Source organism: Mirounga angustirostris, unplaced genomic scaffold (assembly GCF_029215605.1).
Source record: "Mirounga angustirostris isolate CCGP_5_RB_7025 unplaced genomic scaffold, mMirAng1.0.hap1 SCAF_6, whole genome shotgun sequence".
Classification (NCBI taxonomy): Eukaryota; Metazoa; Chordata; class Mammalia; order Carnivora; family Phocidae; genus Mirounga; species Mirounga angustirostris.
This window is the reverse complement of record NW_026991714.1, coordinates 6148298-6165530: the sequence shown is the minus strand read 5'-3', so window position 1 is coordinate 6165530 and position 17233 is coordinate 6148298. Positions and strand designations below refer to the sequence as shown.

At 38.2% G+C, this 17233-nt stretch overlaps 1 protein-coding gene across 5 annotated transcripts in view; it reads right to left on the bottom strand.

Annotated features, from left to right (window-relative positions):
• ATF6 (activating transcription factor 6) overlaps positions 1-17233 on the bottom strand; it is a 212680-nt gene that overhangs the window by 137424 nt on the left and 58023 nt on the right. For all 5 annotated transcript variants that reach the window (XM_064593816.1, XM_064593814.1, XM_064593815.1 and 2 more), the window contains one exon: positions 2232-2363. In XM_064593816.1, coding sequence (XP_064449886.1) covers positions 2232-2363 — 132 coding nt within the window. The remainder of the gene's footprint in view (positions 1-2231; positions 2364-17233) is intronic.

Here is a 17233-nt window from a genome sequence, read left to right as displayed (position 1 = left end):
ATAGCCACCGCTTGAGCAAATAAATCACTAAAGTAAAGGGCAGTGCTAGGGAGGTAGAGTTAATGAGAATCCCTGGAATAAAGACAGGTTCTGGCTGATGCCTTCTACGAAGGGCAACCATTCCTTCTCTTTTATCCAAGACAGTCCTGGATTTATGCCTGATGTCCTGATGTAATTATTACTTAACACTACCTTCCATTCTTAAGAGTATCCCAGTTTGGTTGACAAATTATATGGTCATCTTATTATAAACTATACATTTCTAAAACTGAAAACATATATGCATTTAATTACTAAATGCTAAGAGAATGCAATGTTATAAATTATGGGATTACACCCTACTCCTTTTTTATTTGAACCAGTTCTCATAATTCTCCTAAAAACTGAAACATAATAAAAAGTAAGCTGCATTAAAAAACAAACAAAGTGTCATGGCTGTGTATAAGTAAACCAACTAAAATGCAATCTTTTATTCAGTATTTATAATGATAAAAGCAAGAATATCAAGTTGGTGGACTGATACCTACTTGCATCTCTCAAGCTGCTCAATAATAATTTTAGATATTTCAAGAGATTTGCATGCAGGCAAGAATCCATAATCCTTTCCATGTTTTACCAATACCAGTAACAAAGCACAGGCAATGGTGACTCTGGGGTGGGGAACGGCGAATGGCTTGCATTTCATACACTACTTTGAAAGCTGATAAATTACAGCCTGAAGGTCATTCAAACATCTAGGTTGAATAGGATGATCAGAGCACTATGCTTTCCATGTTACCTTACTCTACCACAGACAAATAGGTGAAAGCGTCTATTTACTGAGGTTAGTACAAAATAAGTAATATTCTTGTAAAGGTTACCTGAACTATAATTTCAAGTTCTACTTGTTTCAAGTTCAATAATTAGTTCTACTTTTTAACAACCAGCAAATATGTACCCAAAAGGCACATTCACAACTCTCATAAATCCAAAGACTCTCAAATTTAAAATGTAAGTTTTGATGGATCTCATGTGGACAACAGAACTCAAAATTACATGCAGAACATGTAGGGCAAACTTGGACAAATGATGTAGTAAAATGAAAGATACTATTTAACTCTAGCAATATTCAAAGACACCATTAAGTGAGCACTAAGATCAGTATTCAGAAGTATGGCTAATTTTGGCAAGTAAAAAAAAAAGCAAGAAATGTTATATATATTATTACAGTTTCCAATATTATGGCATGCATCACATTGTACTCATTACACTTACTGCCACATAATTCTCTGGATCCTGCGCCACACTTAACATAGTACTTTACCCACTGTAGATTCCTAAAATAATGAATACTAGCATATTTTTTCCAGGAAGGCTAAATGGAGACAAGCCCACAGGACTATGGTGATAATTTCATTCAGTGATACGGCTGTCACAGTAAAAAAAAAAAAAAAAAGATTCCCCTATGGCCCTTGGCCTGTAGAACCTTACAGAGTTACAAGTAAACAAATCTTTAATGATTCTCAAGGGTTATATTGTGCAATACATTGTTGCCACACTGTGAGCTCCCTTTGCTTTGTGAGTTAAGGACCTCACTCCACTTGGTTCTAATAAAAATTCCAAATAACACAGGGAAATGTTTATCAAAAAGTATACAGCTCTGAAAATGTCCACTACAGCCTTCTTCTAGTTTACATAATATAGACCTTGTCTTTTCAAAAAATTTTAAGTCTTTTACTATTGGCAAGCTATACAGAAATTTACCAGGAGAATGATAAACCATAACAAGGGAGGGAGATCCAACAGAGATCACAATAAGTATAAACGATCTGATCAAATGACTGCACAGAGGTTCACCCATATCACTCCACCAGATCATATTCATCCCAAGATGATACTATTACATATACTATATACATGTAACCATATGACAGATAAAAACCTACATTAAAAACATTATGTATAATATAATGTGTGTATATTGTATGTGCCTCCATATCTATCTCAGTACATACAAACTGAGATTTTAAGGTCACATCTCTGTAAGAATTCCAAAATTGGGAAAGGTTTCAAAAGGAAATTTATTCTTAGAACTGATCTTAACAGTAAAATTTACTAAGGGCCTCAATAACTTGTTTGTTCTACAAATTAAAACTGTGCATTAACAAGTTAGATGTAAAGTTATACTATATAATTCCCCACGGCAGTTTCATTAAATCATTTTAACAGACAGAGACATGCCATCTTCTAACCTGTAGCTGTTTTTCTGGATGATACCATCTGACGTATCTTCCACCTCTTTAGCAGAAAATTCTAGAAGATGCCTCCTTTGATTTGCAGGATTCACACTAGGATTCTTTCTCCTGGAATCCTGTTCCAACATGCTGAAAATTTTAAAAAGTGAAACAATAATTGAAATAAAAATATGTCACACATATGCATACTACATTAGCTCTAAAGCAAACCCCAAATTCCTTCATAGGTTCATGCACACAGCATGAACGCTAGGGACAGAAAACAAAACAGCACAATGGCTGTAGTCAAATCCCTCACCTGGCATCCTGTACATATGAAAAACAATTTTGAGAATAATTTTCGTTAAGTCTAAAAGTACCTCATTTTTAAACTGCTTAAACAGGGACCCCTGGGTGGCTCAGTTGGTTTAGCATCTGCCTTTGGCTCAGGTCATGATCTCAGGGTCCTGGAATCAAGCCCCACATCTGGCTCTCGGCAAGGAGTCTGCTTCTCCCTCTCCCCCGACCCTCGCCCCTGCTCGTGCTCTCTCTCAAATAAATAAATAAAATCTTAAAAAAAAAAAACCTGCTAAAATAACATAAGTATTCTATATGCTTTAAAAACTCTACAATTATTATGTTATGTATGTATATAAAGTAGAAATAAATACAACATACATATAAACAAATTTTAAATTCAGATAATAACTGAAATAAGAAGTCCTCTTGGATGGTACAAACTGATGTTTTCAATGAGGGAACACTTCAAATGAAATTGAACTTTTCTCCTTATGGATAGCCAAATGCATTAACCTTTCACAATCCCAGAAGGCAGGCGATCAAATACAGGTAACAAAAAATTATTTTTTTTCCAAAGATTTATCTATTTATTTGAGAGAGCGTGCGCACATACACGTGCATGCAAGCAGGGGGAGGGGCAGAGGGAGAGAGAAAATCTTAAGCAGATTCCCCACTGAGCACGGAGCCCAATGTGGGGCTCCCATCTCATGACCCTGAAATCATGACCTGAGCCAAAATCAAGTCGGATGCTTAACTGACTGAGCCACCCAGGAGCTCCACAAAAAATTATTTTAAAAAATACTTCTTTTTATTTACATGTAAAAGTTTCCTATTTCCTTCTTTCTCCCCATCTTCCCCCATACCTTCATTTATCAACGTGTGTCCTCATGGTGGGCCTAAGTATTTGCGGCAAACAAATATATATATATACACACATATAAAGCAAATACTGCAATAGTTATTTGACACTTTTAACTCACTAATCAGGGGCTTAGAGATTTGGCTCCCCAATAAGATATTTTGTGTGTGTATGCTTTATTTTACAATGCCACACACACAATTTACACTAGTTCTAATCTTGAAATTAAACCCAAAGGGAATTGCCTTAGGGAAACACAAAAGGATACCAAATTCCACTGAGGGATGATGAGGTAGAGGAAAGAAAGGCTAATGAAAGCAGGTCACAATTAAGAACCCTATGGTTCTAACAGGAAGGAGTTCCTCAGAGTAGGGCAGTTTGTCTCCACATCTGGGGAAAGCAGTGTTAGGGAAAACAGGAAGCAGGTACATCTCTCTAGAATCATCTTCTGATCTCTTATTTCCCATTCTCCTCAGTTCTTCCCCCCTCCCCCCCCAAGAATCACTGCTACCTGGTGGTCCATCTACAGTATGCTGTAGCACTTAAGACATCCTGTAAACGCTTCAAAGGTGTACCACCACATTACCAGCCTTGTGGGACATTTTGCTACAACTGAGGATACATTCTGTTACCATTCTGTGTTTCAGACACGTTTGCTTGAGTGATCACAAACAACATGAACCCTGCTGCGGCAAATAAGGGAAAAGGCCTAGTGGAGTCCCTAGCCAAACTTAGGAAAACTTAGCTTGGTGCGTATTTAAGAAAATAGGGGAGACGCAGTAGATAATAATTTTGTAGGGAAGACAAATGGAGAGTGTGATGATAACTGCAGAATTTTTTTCTTTTTGCAACTTACTTCTCTGAAAAAGATTTCACTTCTAAATCTTTCAGGTATGGTGCCAAACATTCTATTTAGGAATGTATAGTGTAAACAAAACAGAGTTAAGAACTTTCTCCTTGGTTTACAGAATCTCTGTTAATTCAACACCTACACTATATTAGTGACACCCCCATGTAATAACATCCCCATTGGTACAAGTACTCCCCCAACCCCTCCAATGACTAAGAGGGGCTCTACCACCCTGACTATGAACAGTGCTTCCCCTTGTTTTAACTAGAAATGTGCTTCTTTATAATTTCCACCCTCTGGTTCTAGTTCTGGGCTTTGTGGCTGTTCAGAAGAAGCCTAAGCAAGCCTCCTTCCAATGTCCAAAGACATCTAATACACCTCCCACCCCCACCCTGCTCCATGGCTCGATTTCTTTGTCCTGAGCTTTTCAATATTTTAAGAACAGTGCAGCTGAGGATGCACTGTTTCTTTCTCAAAGCTATGTTTTTTTCCACACGTTCTTCTCTGAAGCAGTCTCAGTCTTCAGTCTCAGTCACAGTCTTCAGTCTGTCTGGCCTCCCTCCTATCAATATGCCTCTCAGAAGTGGTGTCCAGAACGGGCTACAGTACTTCTCAGGTGGTATGATGAGACAGGATGGAATAGATTAATTCCTTGCCATGTTCTAGATACTACTCTCCCTCTGATGCAGTCTAATATCACAGAGGCTTTGCTGGTAGTTACATCACACATTATTTATATTGGGCCTGGTTTAATCAAAATCCCAACTCCCCTCACACACTGATTTTGAACCATTACCTTCTTTTCCATTCCTCTCCCACTTCCAATTTGAATTTATATAATTGAACGTTTTGATCCCAGCTGAATAATTTACATCAATTCCTTCAAAAATATCACTTTGTCTACCAATCAGTCAAGAACTTCTAGGATCCTAATTAGCAAAAGAAATTCTCCTTCTAAGCAAGGATCACCATGCCATCAACATCCTCAGCTGCACTGTTCTTAAAATATTGAAAAGCTCAGGACAAAGAAATCGAGCCATGGAGCATGCCCTTAGAGAAAGCCTTATAAAAATGTAAGTTTCACCACTTCTAAATTAATTATATCACATAGTCCAAAATTCCCCATCTTGACCACATAGATACTGCAAGACTGTTAAACAGTCTTCTAAGATGCAAATATAGTAAAACAGTAGCTGCCATTTGAGCACCTAAATAAGCCCCTAAATAAGCTTTTAAAAGGAGGCTCCTTTGATAACTGCCAAGCCAAAGTGCTGCTATGGCTTCAGGAAGTAACTTCACTCGTGTTTCCTTGAATCCTACCGTCAACTAGCAATAACACTCTTGATCAGAAAGCACCTTCCTCTCACGGTGATTCTCAAAGTGTGGTACTTGGACCAGCAGCATTAGCATCACCTGACAGCTGGTTAGAAACGCAAATTCTCAGGCCCCACCCCATTCGTACTCACCCAGGAACTCTAGGAATGATGCCCAACAACTCTGTGTTTTAACCAGCCATCCAGGTGACTGTGACACACTCAAATGTTTGAGAACTTCCGTTTTAAATAATCTTGTCTTACATATCTTTCCTATCTCATTCCCTAAAAATTACACATTTTTCACAACGAATCCAACAGAAGTGGACAACCTGGGGAGAAGGACGGTGGGGGGGGGGGGTCAGACAGGAAGTATGTGGAAGGGTATAATCAAAAGTGGACATCTGTATGGTTTATGCATGATTTATAAAGTAAATCTGTTCAGCATTATTAATACTTGGAAGTTTTAAAAGAGCCTTTCTACCAACCATTGTTCTTTGGATGATGTTAATACGACTATGAAGACAGTTCACGACTGAGGGCTGTTCCAAGCAAATACCGAGTTCAACCATCAGTTTAGTTTACTCCATCTGTAGCTGAGATGCACTACAGTCACGCGGCAGCTGCACTTGCTGGAAATCAGTTTTGATGTTGACTGGTTTGGCTCCTAAGTGATCACTATTTTTCACTGCTGCCCACACAGGTAATGACCATCACAGGGTAATGGCAATTTACCTTTAACCTGAGCTACTCCAGTAACTTCTACCCTTTGTTAGCCTCAACTTTATTATCTACTCATTGGCCCAGAATGTATTTTGAAAAATATATTAAGAAATTTTGAAAAGAGGGGCGCCTGGGTGGCTCAGTCATTAAATGTCTGCCTTCAGCTCAGGTCATGATCCCAGGGTGCTGGGATCAAGCCCCACATCAGGCTCCCTGCTCCGTGGGAAGCCTGCTTCTCCTTCTCCCACTCCCCCTGCTTGTGTTCCCTCTCTCGCTGTCTCTATCAAATAAGTAATAAATAAAAAATCTTTAAAAAAAAAAAAGAAATTTTGAAAAGAATCTGTTAAAGTTTTTCACTTATTTGTTTTTGGTTGTTGTTGTCATTTGGCCTCCATTCCTTGTAGATTTTTTTTAAAGTCTTAAAATGAAATCTCTCTTAAGCTAAATTACAGACAAACCGACTGTCCAATTCAGCTCAAAAAAAAAAAAAAAACAACCACAAACTATAAATGCTTAAACCCTATGAAATGACCTACAGAAACTAATTTTAACCATTTGAGTAACTGCAGAATTATATTTCCCTTGTTTTTATTAATATTTGAAAGACATGAAAGAGCTTTATTTCACCACCAGAATTTAAGACTGTCTTAGGTACAAGTATGACACCACAAATATTAACAAGGGATCTGACAGTAGCCAAATGTACGAAAGAGGAGGAGAAAATCGTGGATGTGAACTTTTAGATTCTTGGCATGACCCTTTTTGTTAATTTTGGAAGAATTAGATTTCTTTTTTTTTTTTTTTTAATTTTATTTATTTATTTGACAGAGTTAGCGAGAGCGGGAACACAAGCGGGAAGAGTGGGAAAGGGAGAAACAGGCTTCCCGCAGAGCAGGGAGCCCGACGTGGGGCTCGATCCCAGGACCCTGGGATCATGACCTGAGCCGAAGGAAGATGCTTAACGACTGAGCCACCCAGGCGCCCCAAGAATTAGATTTCTAATAATACAAAGAGATGGCTCAGAGTCACAGGAAGGGTGAGTGTAGTAAGGGCAATGACTGTTTATAGTTCACAACATTAATAAAACAGTCTAATCAAACTCTTCATGATTAGCTTAAATTAGGTTCTATTCTGTATTTTTAAATAAACTAATAAATATTAAGAAAATGAAAGTCCCCACATCTCTGTGATCAGAAACATGTTATTCCACAAGAGTGACAAGAGTTTTAAGCCACAAAATAATCATTATACCAGTAAACCTTGCTCATGTCATGGGCCAACAGGCCTGAAAGCACAGATTGATAAAAACACAAATAATTTCGATTTCCCCAAAAGTCTGGAAAAAGTATCATAAGAATTGTTACTTTACTTTTTCATTTACAAAAATTCTAAAAGCCAACAACTGTTTTAGATTATCTGTGAAGCCACTTAATTGTTAAGAAATGATCTCAAATAACCAATTTTCATACCAAGTGGCTGAACAAAAAACAGCACATTTCCAAATCCATTCTACCCTTTGTAAACCTGCTTTCTTACAGTACGTACAAGCAGATCAATTTTAAATTCAAGCCATCTCAGCAGGTAAGAATCCTACTGGTTTTCACCTCCCAAAGAAACCCACATGCTGCTGCTGTTGATCGGAGAACCACCCATGAAAACCTGAAATCACTTGAAGCTGAAAAGAGCATGGAGTTCTTCCAGCTTTAATGCAGGATGGCGAGAAGAGCACAAAATTTGGAGTCAAGAGATCAGGGTGCAAGGTGTGGCTCTGAGACTCCCCACTTGAGGAGACTTTCTCTTGAGCCTCCAACTCCTCACGTGTACAAGAGGAAAAATAACAAATATTTCACAGTTTTCCAAAGATTCAAGTGAAACGACAGATGTGAACATACTTCTATAAATCAAAAAGTGCTACGTGTCCCAAGGATGACACCAAGCAACTGGTGGCACAGCTCGCCAGGTTCTGCCCTTTCTAAACACAGCAACTGGAGTGACTGTTTTAAAATCTGGGTCAGATTATGATGTCACTTCTCTGTTCAGACCTTCAGACAGCTCCCCATTTCTACCGTGCAAAAGCCCCGAACCTTAAAATGACCAAGGCCCCACTAAACTTAACCCATCCATCTTGCCTCTCTGGCCTCATCACCGACTACTCTCCCCCTTGCTTACTTCAGTCCAGTCACCCTGACCTCCTTGCTTTTCCTTGAACATGCAAGGCATGCCTCCACCCTAGGGCCCTTGCACTGGCTGTTTCCTCTGCCAGGAATGCTCTTCCCCCACATATCTATATGGTTGGCCCTCTCTTTAAGACTTGGTGCAAATGTCTACTTTACAATGATCACTATAAAACTACAGTTCCAACAACCACCCTCACACTTGTAAAACCACTCACTCTACTATAGTTTACCCCCTTTGTTCAAAGAAACTACAATTCTATCATTATATTTGCTTATTATGTTTACTGTCGGTCTGTCCTCACTAGAATATAAGTTAAGGAGTACAGGGACCTCTGTTTTGTTCTAGGACAATGCCTAGTTCAGAGAAGATATTCCCTCACCCTTTTTTTTTTTTTTAAATAACAAACAGATGAAATGTATGTACCATTCTGCCTCATGTCAAGAGAAAAATCCAGATCTTCATTTTAGGGACACTAACTCACAACTCAAGAATGGCAGGTGGTGAACTCATTATTACACCATCTCCAGATCCAGGAACAGGAAATTATGTTAATTTTCCTGCAACCGAGGCTAAAGACAAAAAGTTCCCCAAGGGAGTTCTCCAAATCTTAAAGAAGTTTTTTCTGTTTATTGAATGGTTCACAGATGATTTTTGCAGGCTAGTAGTAACTGGGGGTAATTTACTAGAAACAGAAATGTGACTGAATAAAGAAATAAATCTTTAAATCAAGATTTTAAAAACCTTCTAAATAGCAGTTCTCAGAACCAGGGATTACCAGACCCTGAGAAGAAACATGTACTTTACAGTGGCAGTTTGCTAAGTGAGCCAACATGAGCAAGAAAACAGCATGAGATCCTTTCACTCATTCAATGAACAATTATAAAGTAAGCACTCTTCTAATAGGTGATGCTCATTCTTGGAACCCCGCCACTAAACTAAGAGGAAAGCCAAGCAGCTTGTGGAGAGGCCTAAATGAAGAACGGAGAACTCTGGCCCACAGCCCTGGCAGTCTCAGCTGAAGCCAGCACCAACTTGCTGACCATGATGCGTGAGCCATCTTGAAAGTGGTCCACAAACCCAAGCCACCCCAATTAACACTCCATGGGAGCAAAGAGCTGTCTCTACTGAGCCCTGTCCAAATCATAGAGCTTTAGCAAAGTAAAGTTGTCTTAAGCCTTTCAGTTTTAGGATGATTTGTTACACAGCAATAAATAACTAATACACTATACTTAATTGCTGAAGTCAGTGACTCAATGTTTAATATAAAGTTTGTGTGTAAATAACTCTGGTATCTTCTCACTTGAGAAAGGCATCCTCTGATCATTCTAAATGTCAAAAAGATGCCTGCAAATTTGAGTACAATCACTTTTCTGTTATATTTACATCAATCTAGTCAACTTATGAGTATATTTTCTCCTCCTTTCACAGCCAATCCTAAGCTTTCAAGGGATGGGTAAAGTTACTGGATCGAGTCCTAACTCCTCTATCTATAAATACCAACTTCTTTTTCCCCTGCCTGAGTGGCTCTATTAGTGATTAAGACAAAGGCTCCAAAGGCAGACTCTGAATCCTAGCTCTGCAACATAATTAGCTGTGATTTCAGTCTCTTTATCTGTAAAACAGAGATAATAACACCTTCCCTCAGAGTTCTGGGAGAATTAATTTACAGCTCATTTGCTTGGTACAAGGTATTTGATAAAAAATAGCTTAACACGACAAATACAAAAACCACTACCTTTACCAACCAAGCACGGATGATATCAACATACAGCCAACCTAGATTATTCTAGAACTAATTCTCTTCTTTTTCATTCATCTTCTTTTCTCCCAACAGTCTTTATTTCCAACTATCTCGCATTTTCAAATTCACAACAATAACAACAAAACCCATATAGGAAGGAAAAATGAAAGCAAGTAATGCTGCTTTACTGAGAAGGGCTGAGAGAGAAAGCCATATAAGGCATATGGACTCTCTATGATTCCCTAATTCTAGCTCCTCAGAGCTCATGGACTGTGATAAACTGACTGTGGACAGAATATATTAATGCCAGTTTTTGTTCAGAACACACAGACAACATGAAGTCTAAACGTACACCACACACTCATGGTTCATGCATGCTACACTGGCTGTAACTGAGTTAAAAACAATCTGTACAGGGGCACCTGGGTGGCTCAGTCATTAAGCTTCTGCTTTCGGCTCCGGTCATGATCCCAAGGGTCCTGGGATTGAGCCACACATCGGGCTCCCTGCTCCGCGGGAAGCCTGCTTCTCCCTCTCCCACTCCCCCCGCTTGTGTTCCCTCTCTCGCTCTCTCTCTCTCAAATAAATAAATAAAATCTTTTTAAAAGAAAACAAACCAAAAAAACCACCAATCTGTATAATGGCCCTTAAAATACTTACGTTTCAAATGCTTCCTGAAATGAGAAAACAGCTCAAATCTGGAGAAAATAGGGCATTAATGTCAAACTGCCTAGAAGCTTAAAGGATATATGATAATTACACATATATTCTCTTAAAATCAAAAGTTTCAATTATCCTACACTACCTTAATATTAGGCTAGACCTTCCCTTAACTACAAGTAAAGTTGTGTATTCCTTTATCATTTATGTTTTGATCAACTTATATAGCAGGATTCTACCTGAATATAGTAAGTACTGGAAATGGCGGTCGACAAAGCTGCTTCAGACACACCATACGTGTTGACTAAGATTTGGGGCCTGAAGAAAACATCAAAGTACCCAACTTCAACTTTGACAGTTTTCTCATCTGCCCTGGTTTCTCAGTGACCCCCTCTCAAAAGATAGAAAGCAGCAGAAGTTACATTACCTCCTTTTATCTTGAAAGTGCCATAATGACTTACTCAAGGTAAAGAAGCAACTGGCAAAGGATGTAGGTTTCTGATTTCAAATGCCCTTCCCCTTATTGTAACAACTCAAGTCTGGGACAAAAGGTAGCCAAGCAATGAATGCTAAGGCCACTGGTACTCTTTATAAACCTCCCAATATACAACTCACATGAAGTCCAAAACTAAAGAATATCATCAACAGATTTTTCCACGCCCTCAAAACTCAGCTCTGCACTTGACAGATTCTAAGCCATTTTTTAAAACAAAGGATGAAATCTACAGAGGCTGGAAGAAAAGAGAACCAATTACTCTGCACGGATACTTTTTTGAAGAACATGAATAAATGAGACGATTTGGGGAGCAGACTACCCTTAGCTCTACTACCTCTCTGCAAGCCCAGATTCAGTAACACCTGCTATTTAGATGTATTGTATTTCTTCAGTTTATGTGTCACTTTGATAAATGTGGAAAGTACTTTTAGCCAAGAACTTGAATTAGCTTTCATTTTAAAATCTGGCTGAACAAAACCATGTATACTTGGTGGTTTGAATTCTGACATTTAAGTTATATAGTAACTTTTAACCTACAGCCAATAATGATTTCATACAGCAAAATGTGCTCAGCAATTGAACAGGAACTAGAGCCAGATTTGGGGACAGGCTCATCTCAGGATAAGAAGCTAGAGTTTTTCCTGTAAAAACTATGAAAAGCTGACAAACTTAGAGAATGCTAGAATAAAGATATTTTATTTCTAACCAGTTCCAGACAACTCAAATTCAATGCCATATTTTCTGTGGTCAGCTTTTCCTTAACACAGTCTCATAAGCAAACCACAGAGTAGCTGGCCCTTAAATAGTATGATTTACCCTTCTTCATCCAAGTCTAATGTCTCAGACTATAAAGATTCCATTCTAGTGAGGGGACAGCACCTAACCCGGAACAAACAAGGAAAAAGCACTGTCAATTTCAAACACCTGTTATTTTTTAAGACCTAGCATACTCAAAACCTCCTTAGATACTGCTTTGTATTTTCAGAATAGGAGGATGATGACAGTGACTTTTAAAATAGAAAGGGGAAAACATAACAAAGGAATCTATGAACTGCAGTCCTATGTGCCAGGAAGAAGTTCCCCTCACAAGGTTATGCTGTGGCTCTTATTCAGTACAGAGGTCCATACATTTCCTCAATTACATAAGACAAACCTTTGAGTATAGAGGTGTCTGTCTAGAGATTTAATAAAACTTCTCATGTATACATTATCTTCTAATCCAATGGATAAATGCTCTTACAATTTCCACAGAGGCCAAGGTAAAGAAGGAAGGGAGGAAGGGAAGAAGGGAGGAAGGGAGGAAGGGAGGAAGGGAGGAAGGGAGGGAGGGAGGAAGGAAGGAAGGAAGGAAGGAAGGAAGGAAGGAAGGAAGGAAGGAAGGAAGGAAGGAAGGAAGGAAGGAAGGAAGGAAACACTACACAGTTTTCAACTCTAGACATACTTCAGAATCACCGGGGGGAAACATTTTGTTTAAAAACAACTGAATTAGGGGCGCCTGGGTAGCTCAGTCGTTAAGCGTCTGCCTTCGGCTCAGGTCATGATCCCAGAGTCCTGGGATCAAGCCCAACATGGGGCTCCCCACTCAGCAGGAAGCCTGCTTCTCCCTCTCCCTCTGCTTGTATTCCCTCTCTCGCTGTGTCTCTCTCTGTCAAATAAATAAAATCTTTTAAAAAATAAAAAATAAAAACAACTGAATTAGACCCATCCTACCAGATTCCACAGGTTTTGGGCAGGGCTCCTCCCTTTGAAGATTTCCTAGTGATTATTAATATACAGCCATGTTCGAGAACCACTATGAGAAAATGTAACAAAAAATCATCCAACCTTTTTTTTTCATCCAAACTTTTAAGGAGGCAAGGAAAATTTGCAAAACCTCAAACTTCTGCAGTGAAAACATTACTCAACAGTCCACCAAACTCGGAACAATAAACGACAGACTGCAAGTAGGGTTTAGACCAATGTTCCTCCAACTAGCTCTTAACCATCCGGTTTTATAAAGACGGAAGTATTTTTAACACAATTTATCACTGGCTAAACTTTATGTTGCCAATAGAACCTTTGGGAAACTCTTTTCTTCCATCAAGATTAATCTATTTTCCCTTTTTCTTCCCTTATTTCCCCCGCTTTTCTTAAATTAATTCTACTTCCCTCCACCAAGAAATATTTTTACAAATGTCTAAAAGGAACACTGCTCATTCCCTTGACCATACCCTATTTCCTGGATATCTGTACAAGTGTGAAATTTACATCAATCCTGAAGGTATGGGGGAGAGTTAAACTTCCCTAATGTCAAAATGATCTTAAGGTACAAACTTAAAATAACAACAAAACAGAAACACATCAGCACAGAGTAGCAATGAAAACCATGCCTCTGGTATGACCAACATCAAGTATGTGAACACTGCTTTAAGAAAGCAGGAACCCAAGAGGAGGAAATTCTAAAAATTAAGCCCCCTCCCTACAGTGAAAATATCTCTTCCTCCACCTCATAAAATTTAAACTTGATAACCACTTATACTGTGTCCGATCCAATTCCAACATCCCTAGAAGACTAAGTATATGAAAAATGAGTAGAAGAAACTACGTTACAAGGCAGAAAGTAGTAGTAATGAGATAAAGAGAATAGGTTATGAAAATTAAGGTATCTTAAAAAACATAAAACTAGAAAAAAAATAGGAAAATGTAATCAGTCATAAGAGGCCCAGGAAGTGAAGACTTTTTTTTGCCTTATGTATTGTTTTTTTAAGGCAACAACAAGGGTAGACAGGGATAAATAACTTCTTCTCCATCTCTGTATCATACTTTGATTAGTGTCGTGCATCCTACACCTCCCATGGAACCTATCTCTCCTCACAAATCTTTAATTTCATTCTCCCAGGTGAAACCTTTCTTATAATCACCATCTCCACTTACCTCCTCTTCCCAGTATGACACTCACAACACACACCACGTTACTAGGTACTCACTAGAACGATACCGCGCAATGGTCACTGTTTGGGGTCTTCTCCTCCGCGGGGAACATGATGCCCTGTAGGGACTGGCCACAGCCTACCCTCTCAGCCCTACTGCTTTCCACTCCCCATCAGATAGTCTATGCTCATCCACATTCCAGCAGTCCCTCATTCATCTGTTCAGTCACTCAACCACATCCAACAAAGATTTGTTAAGTAGCTCCACTATGTCAAGCATGATCTAAGAGTCAAGTGAGCTCTAGCCATCTCTGACTGCTTCTTAACTGCAGGTAAAAAGCCATCCTCCCTAACTCTGCCTGGAATGCCCATCTCTCCTTGTCAGCCTGACAAAATCCTTCTTGGTAATTCAGTGCAGCATTTTTGTGTGTGTGTGTCTGCCACGTACTGTACATATAATGCTAAATGCTGAGGATATAATAAAAAAATGGACTGCGGCAGAGCTTCTCAAAAAAAAAAAAAGAAAAAGAAAACAACACAAGAGCTATAGCAGTAAAGACAGACCAGCAAATAACTGGCCAGTGTGACAAGTTCTATGATATGTAAACAGGATGATTTGGGAGCACCATGCAGAAATACTTAGCCTGGCCTACATGTGAGTTAAACTTGCCCAATGTGACTTTTGAATTTTGTAGTAACAGTTCCCTTGCTTTCCTTTATAGCTTTCACACATATGTACACACATTCATATGGTACAGTTCTTTTGGTCTGAACTTGATATAAATGTAATCATACTGTAAATACTCTTCTGCAATTTGCTTTTTCCATGTAACATGATACTTCCTACAAGGTCTGATAAATAGTATTTTTAATATCATTCAGTAATAATTTCATTATGATTTCTTCTTTGATCTATGAGTTATTTAGAACTGTGCTTTTTAAGTTTTAGTAGAAGTTCTTATCTTTTTGTTATTGATTTCTAGTTTAATTACACTGACAGTGAATGTAGTCTACATGTTAGTCTGAAATCTGTTGACATTTCCTTTATGATCTAGCACAGATCAGTTGAAAAACTCTATGTGTTGATAAATGTAGTGTTTATCTAAATGGCCATTAGATCAGGTTTCATAATGGTAACATTCAGATCTTCTTCAGCCTTGCAGATTTTGTCAGTGTGCTCTATCAAGAGAGGTACACTCACATTTCCCACCATGGCAGTGGAATGCCAGCTTCCCCTGTAGTTCTTCTAATGATTGTTTCCAAGGTCTATTATTAGCTTTATACTAATTTAGAATTATATATCTTCCTGGTAAACTAACTTTTTAATCAACAGGTAAGTAATTATGTCTAATAATGCTTTCTCCTTAAAGTATACATGTCTGATATTAATAAAACAACTCCAGCTTGCTTTTCGCTATTTGCTTTTTCTATCCATTGACTTTCAACTGTGACTTTCTGTAGCTTGACACTTTCAGGTGTTTCTCCTGTAAAAGGCATAAAGTCGAATTCTGCCTCCCTACCAACCCCCAGTCTGACAATCTTTGCCTTCTAAATGCAGAGTTCAGTCCACTTCCACATATTGTGATTATGGATAATATTCTAGATTCATTTCTATTATCACAGTTTGTGCTTTCATATTCTCGTAGTCTCTTTCCCTCTTTTCATGCCTTCTTTTGGGTTGTTCTGTCCATCTCAGTGATATTTCTTCCACTAGATTTCGAAATGATACACTCCAATTATATTTTGTTAGGGGTTAACCCAAAACTTTAAAATGCTAATGTAACTTAACAAGTCTAAATAATCAATATTTTTATCTACTTCCTAAACAAGAATAAGAACTTTGAATGTTTTCACTTCCATCACACCCTTCCCAATTTATCAGGTATTACTGTACAGAAAATACTTCCACCTTCATTTGTTCTAACCTTACAAACTAGACACTGTTAATGTTTTAGATCATCAACTTTTTTAAAAAAAGCTTCATCTACAACTATTATTTTTGTTTTTGTTGGCCATTCATATCTGCATCTCAAACCCTCCTTTGAAGTTATTTTCCTTCTTCCTGAATACCTTGACACTTTTTAAGATCACAGCCTATTTATTTTATACATTATCCCCTCTGTGTGGATTTATCTGGTATTTTTTTCATTATAAAAGTTAGGTTATTCATTTTTGGCTAGAATATCACATAAGTGATATCGTATCCTTTTCAGTGCTTCTCATCAGGAGGTACAAGATATCAGAATGTTTCCTGACGAATACTACTTTGATTACTCGGCGATGGTACTGTGACCTCCTCTCTTAAATCTGTTTTCCATCTTGTCTCTCTGTTACACTCTGTATTTCTTCAGCCCCATTTTCCCATTCACGATTTCTTTCTTCACATACACCTATTTTGTTGTTTTAACCTGAGCATTGTTTTTCTAATTTTAACTTATCACATTTCTAGATTTTTTTCAAAATGTCTGGTTCATTTCTGATAGTCTTTTGTTCCTTTGTCATTCTTTAATGCCCTCTTCTATTTCACATGTTTATTTTACACCTTGGTATCTGTTGATTCAAATATCTGTAGTCTTCAGAGTATGATTCTGTAGTTTGTTATTTCCTCCCAACTCTTGTTCATGGTGGCTTGTTTCTTAGTGTGATTAATGATTTTGAGGGAGGTGATGTTTGCTCATGTTCAGTTGGAACTGATCTGCAGCAGTTTTTCAGGATGGATGTTTTTAGCACTTTCCTCTGAGAAGAGTTTGCATTTGTTTCTGCCAGGAGCCTAGCAGTACCAACAGAGGGCCACTTAAACTAAATTTTTGGTTGGGTTTTTTGAGGAGTCACAACAGTAGTATAAATTCAGGCTCAAACCTACATGAGTTAAGGCTTGTGATGATGAGTTCTCAGGGAGACTTTTTCTTTATTTCCATCCTACTCAAAGCCAATACCAAGACTGGTACTTATCAATACTCTCCCTATGTAGTTTGACAACCTACTTTTTCC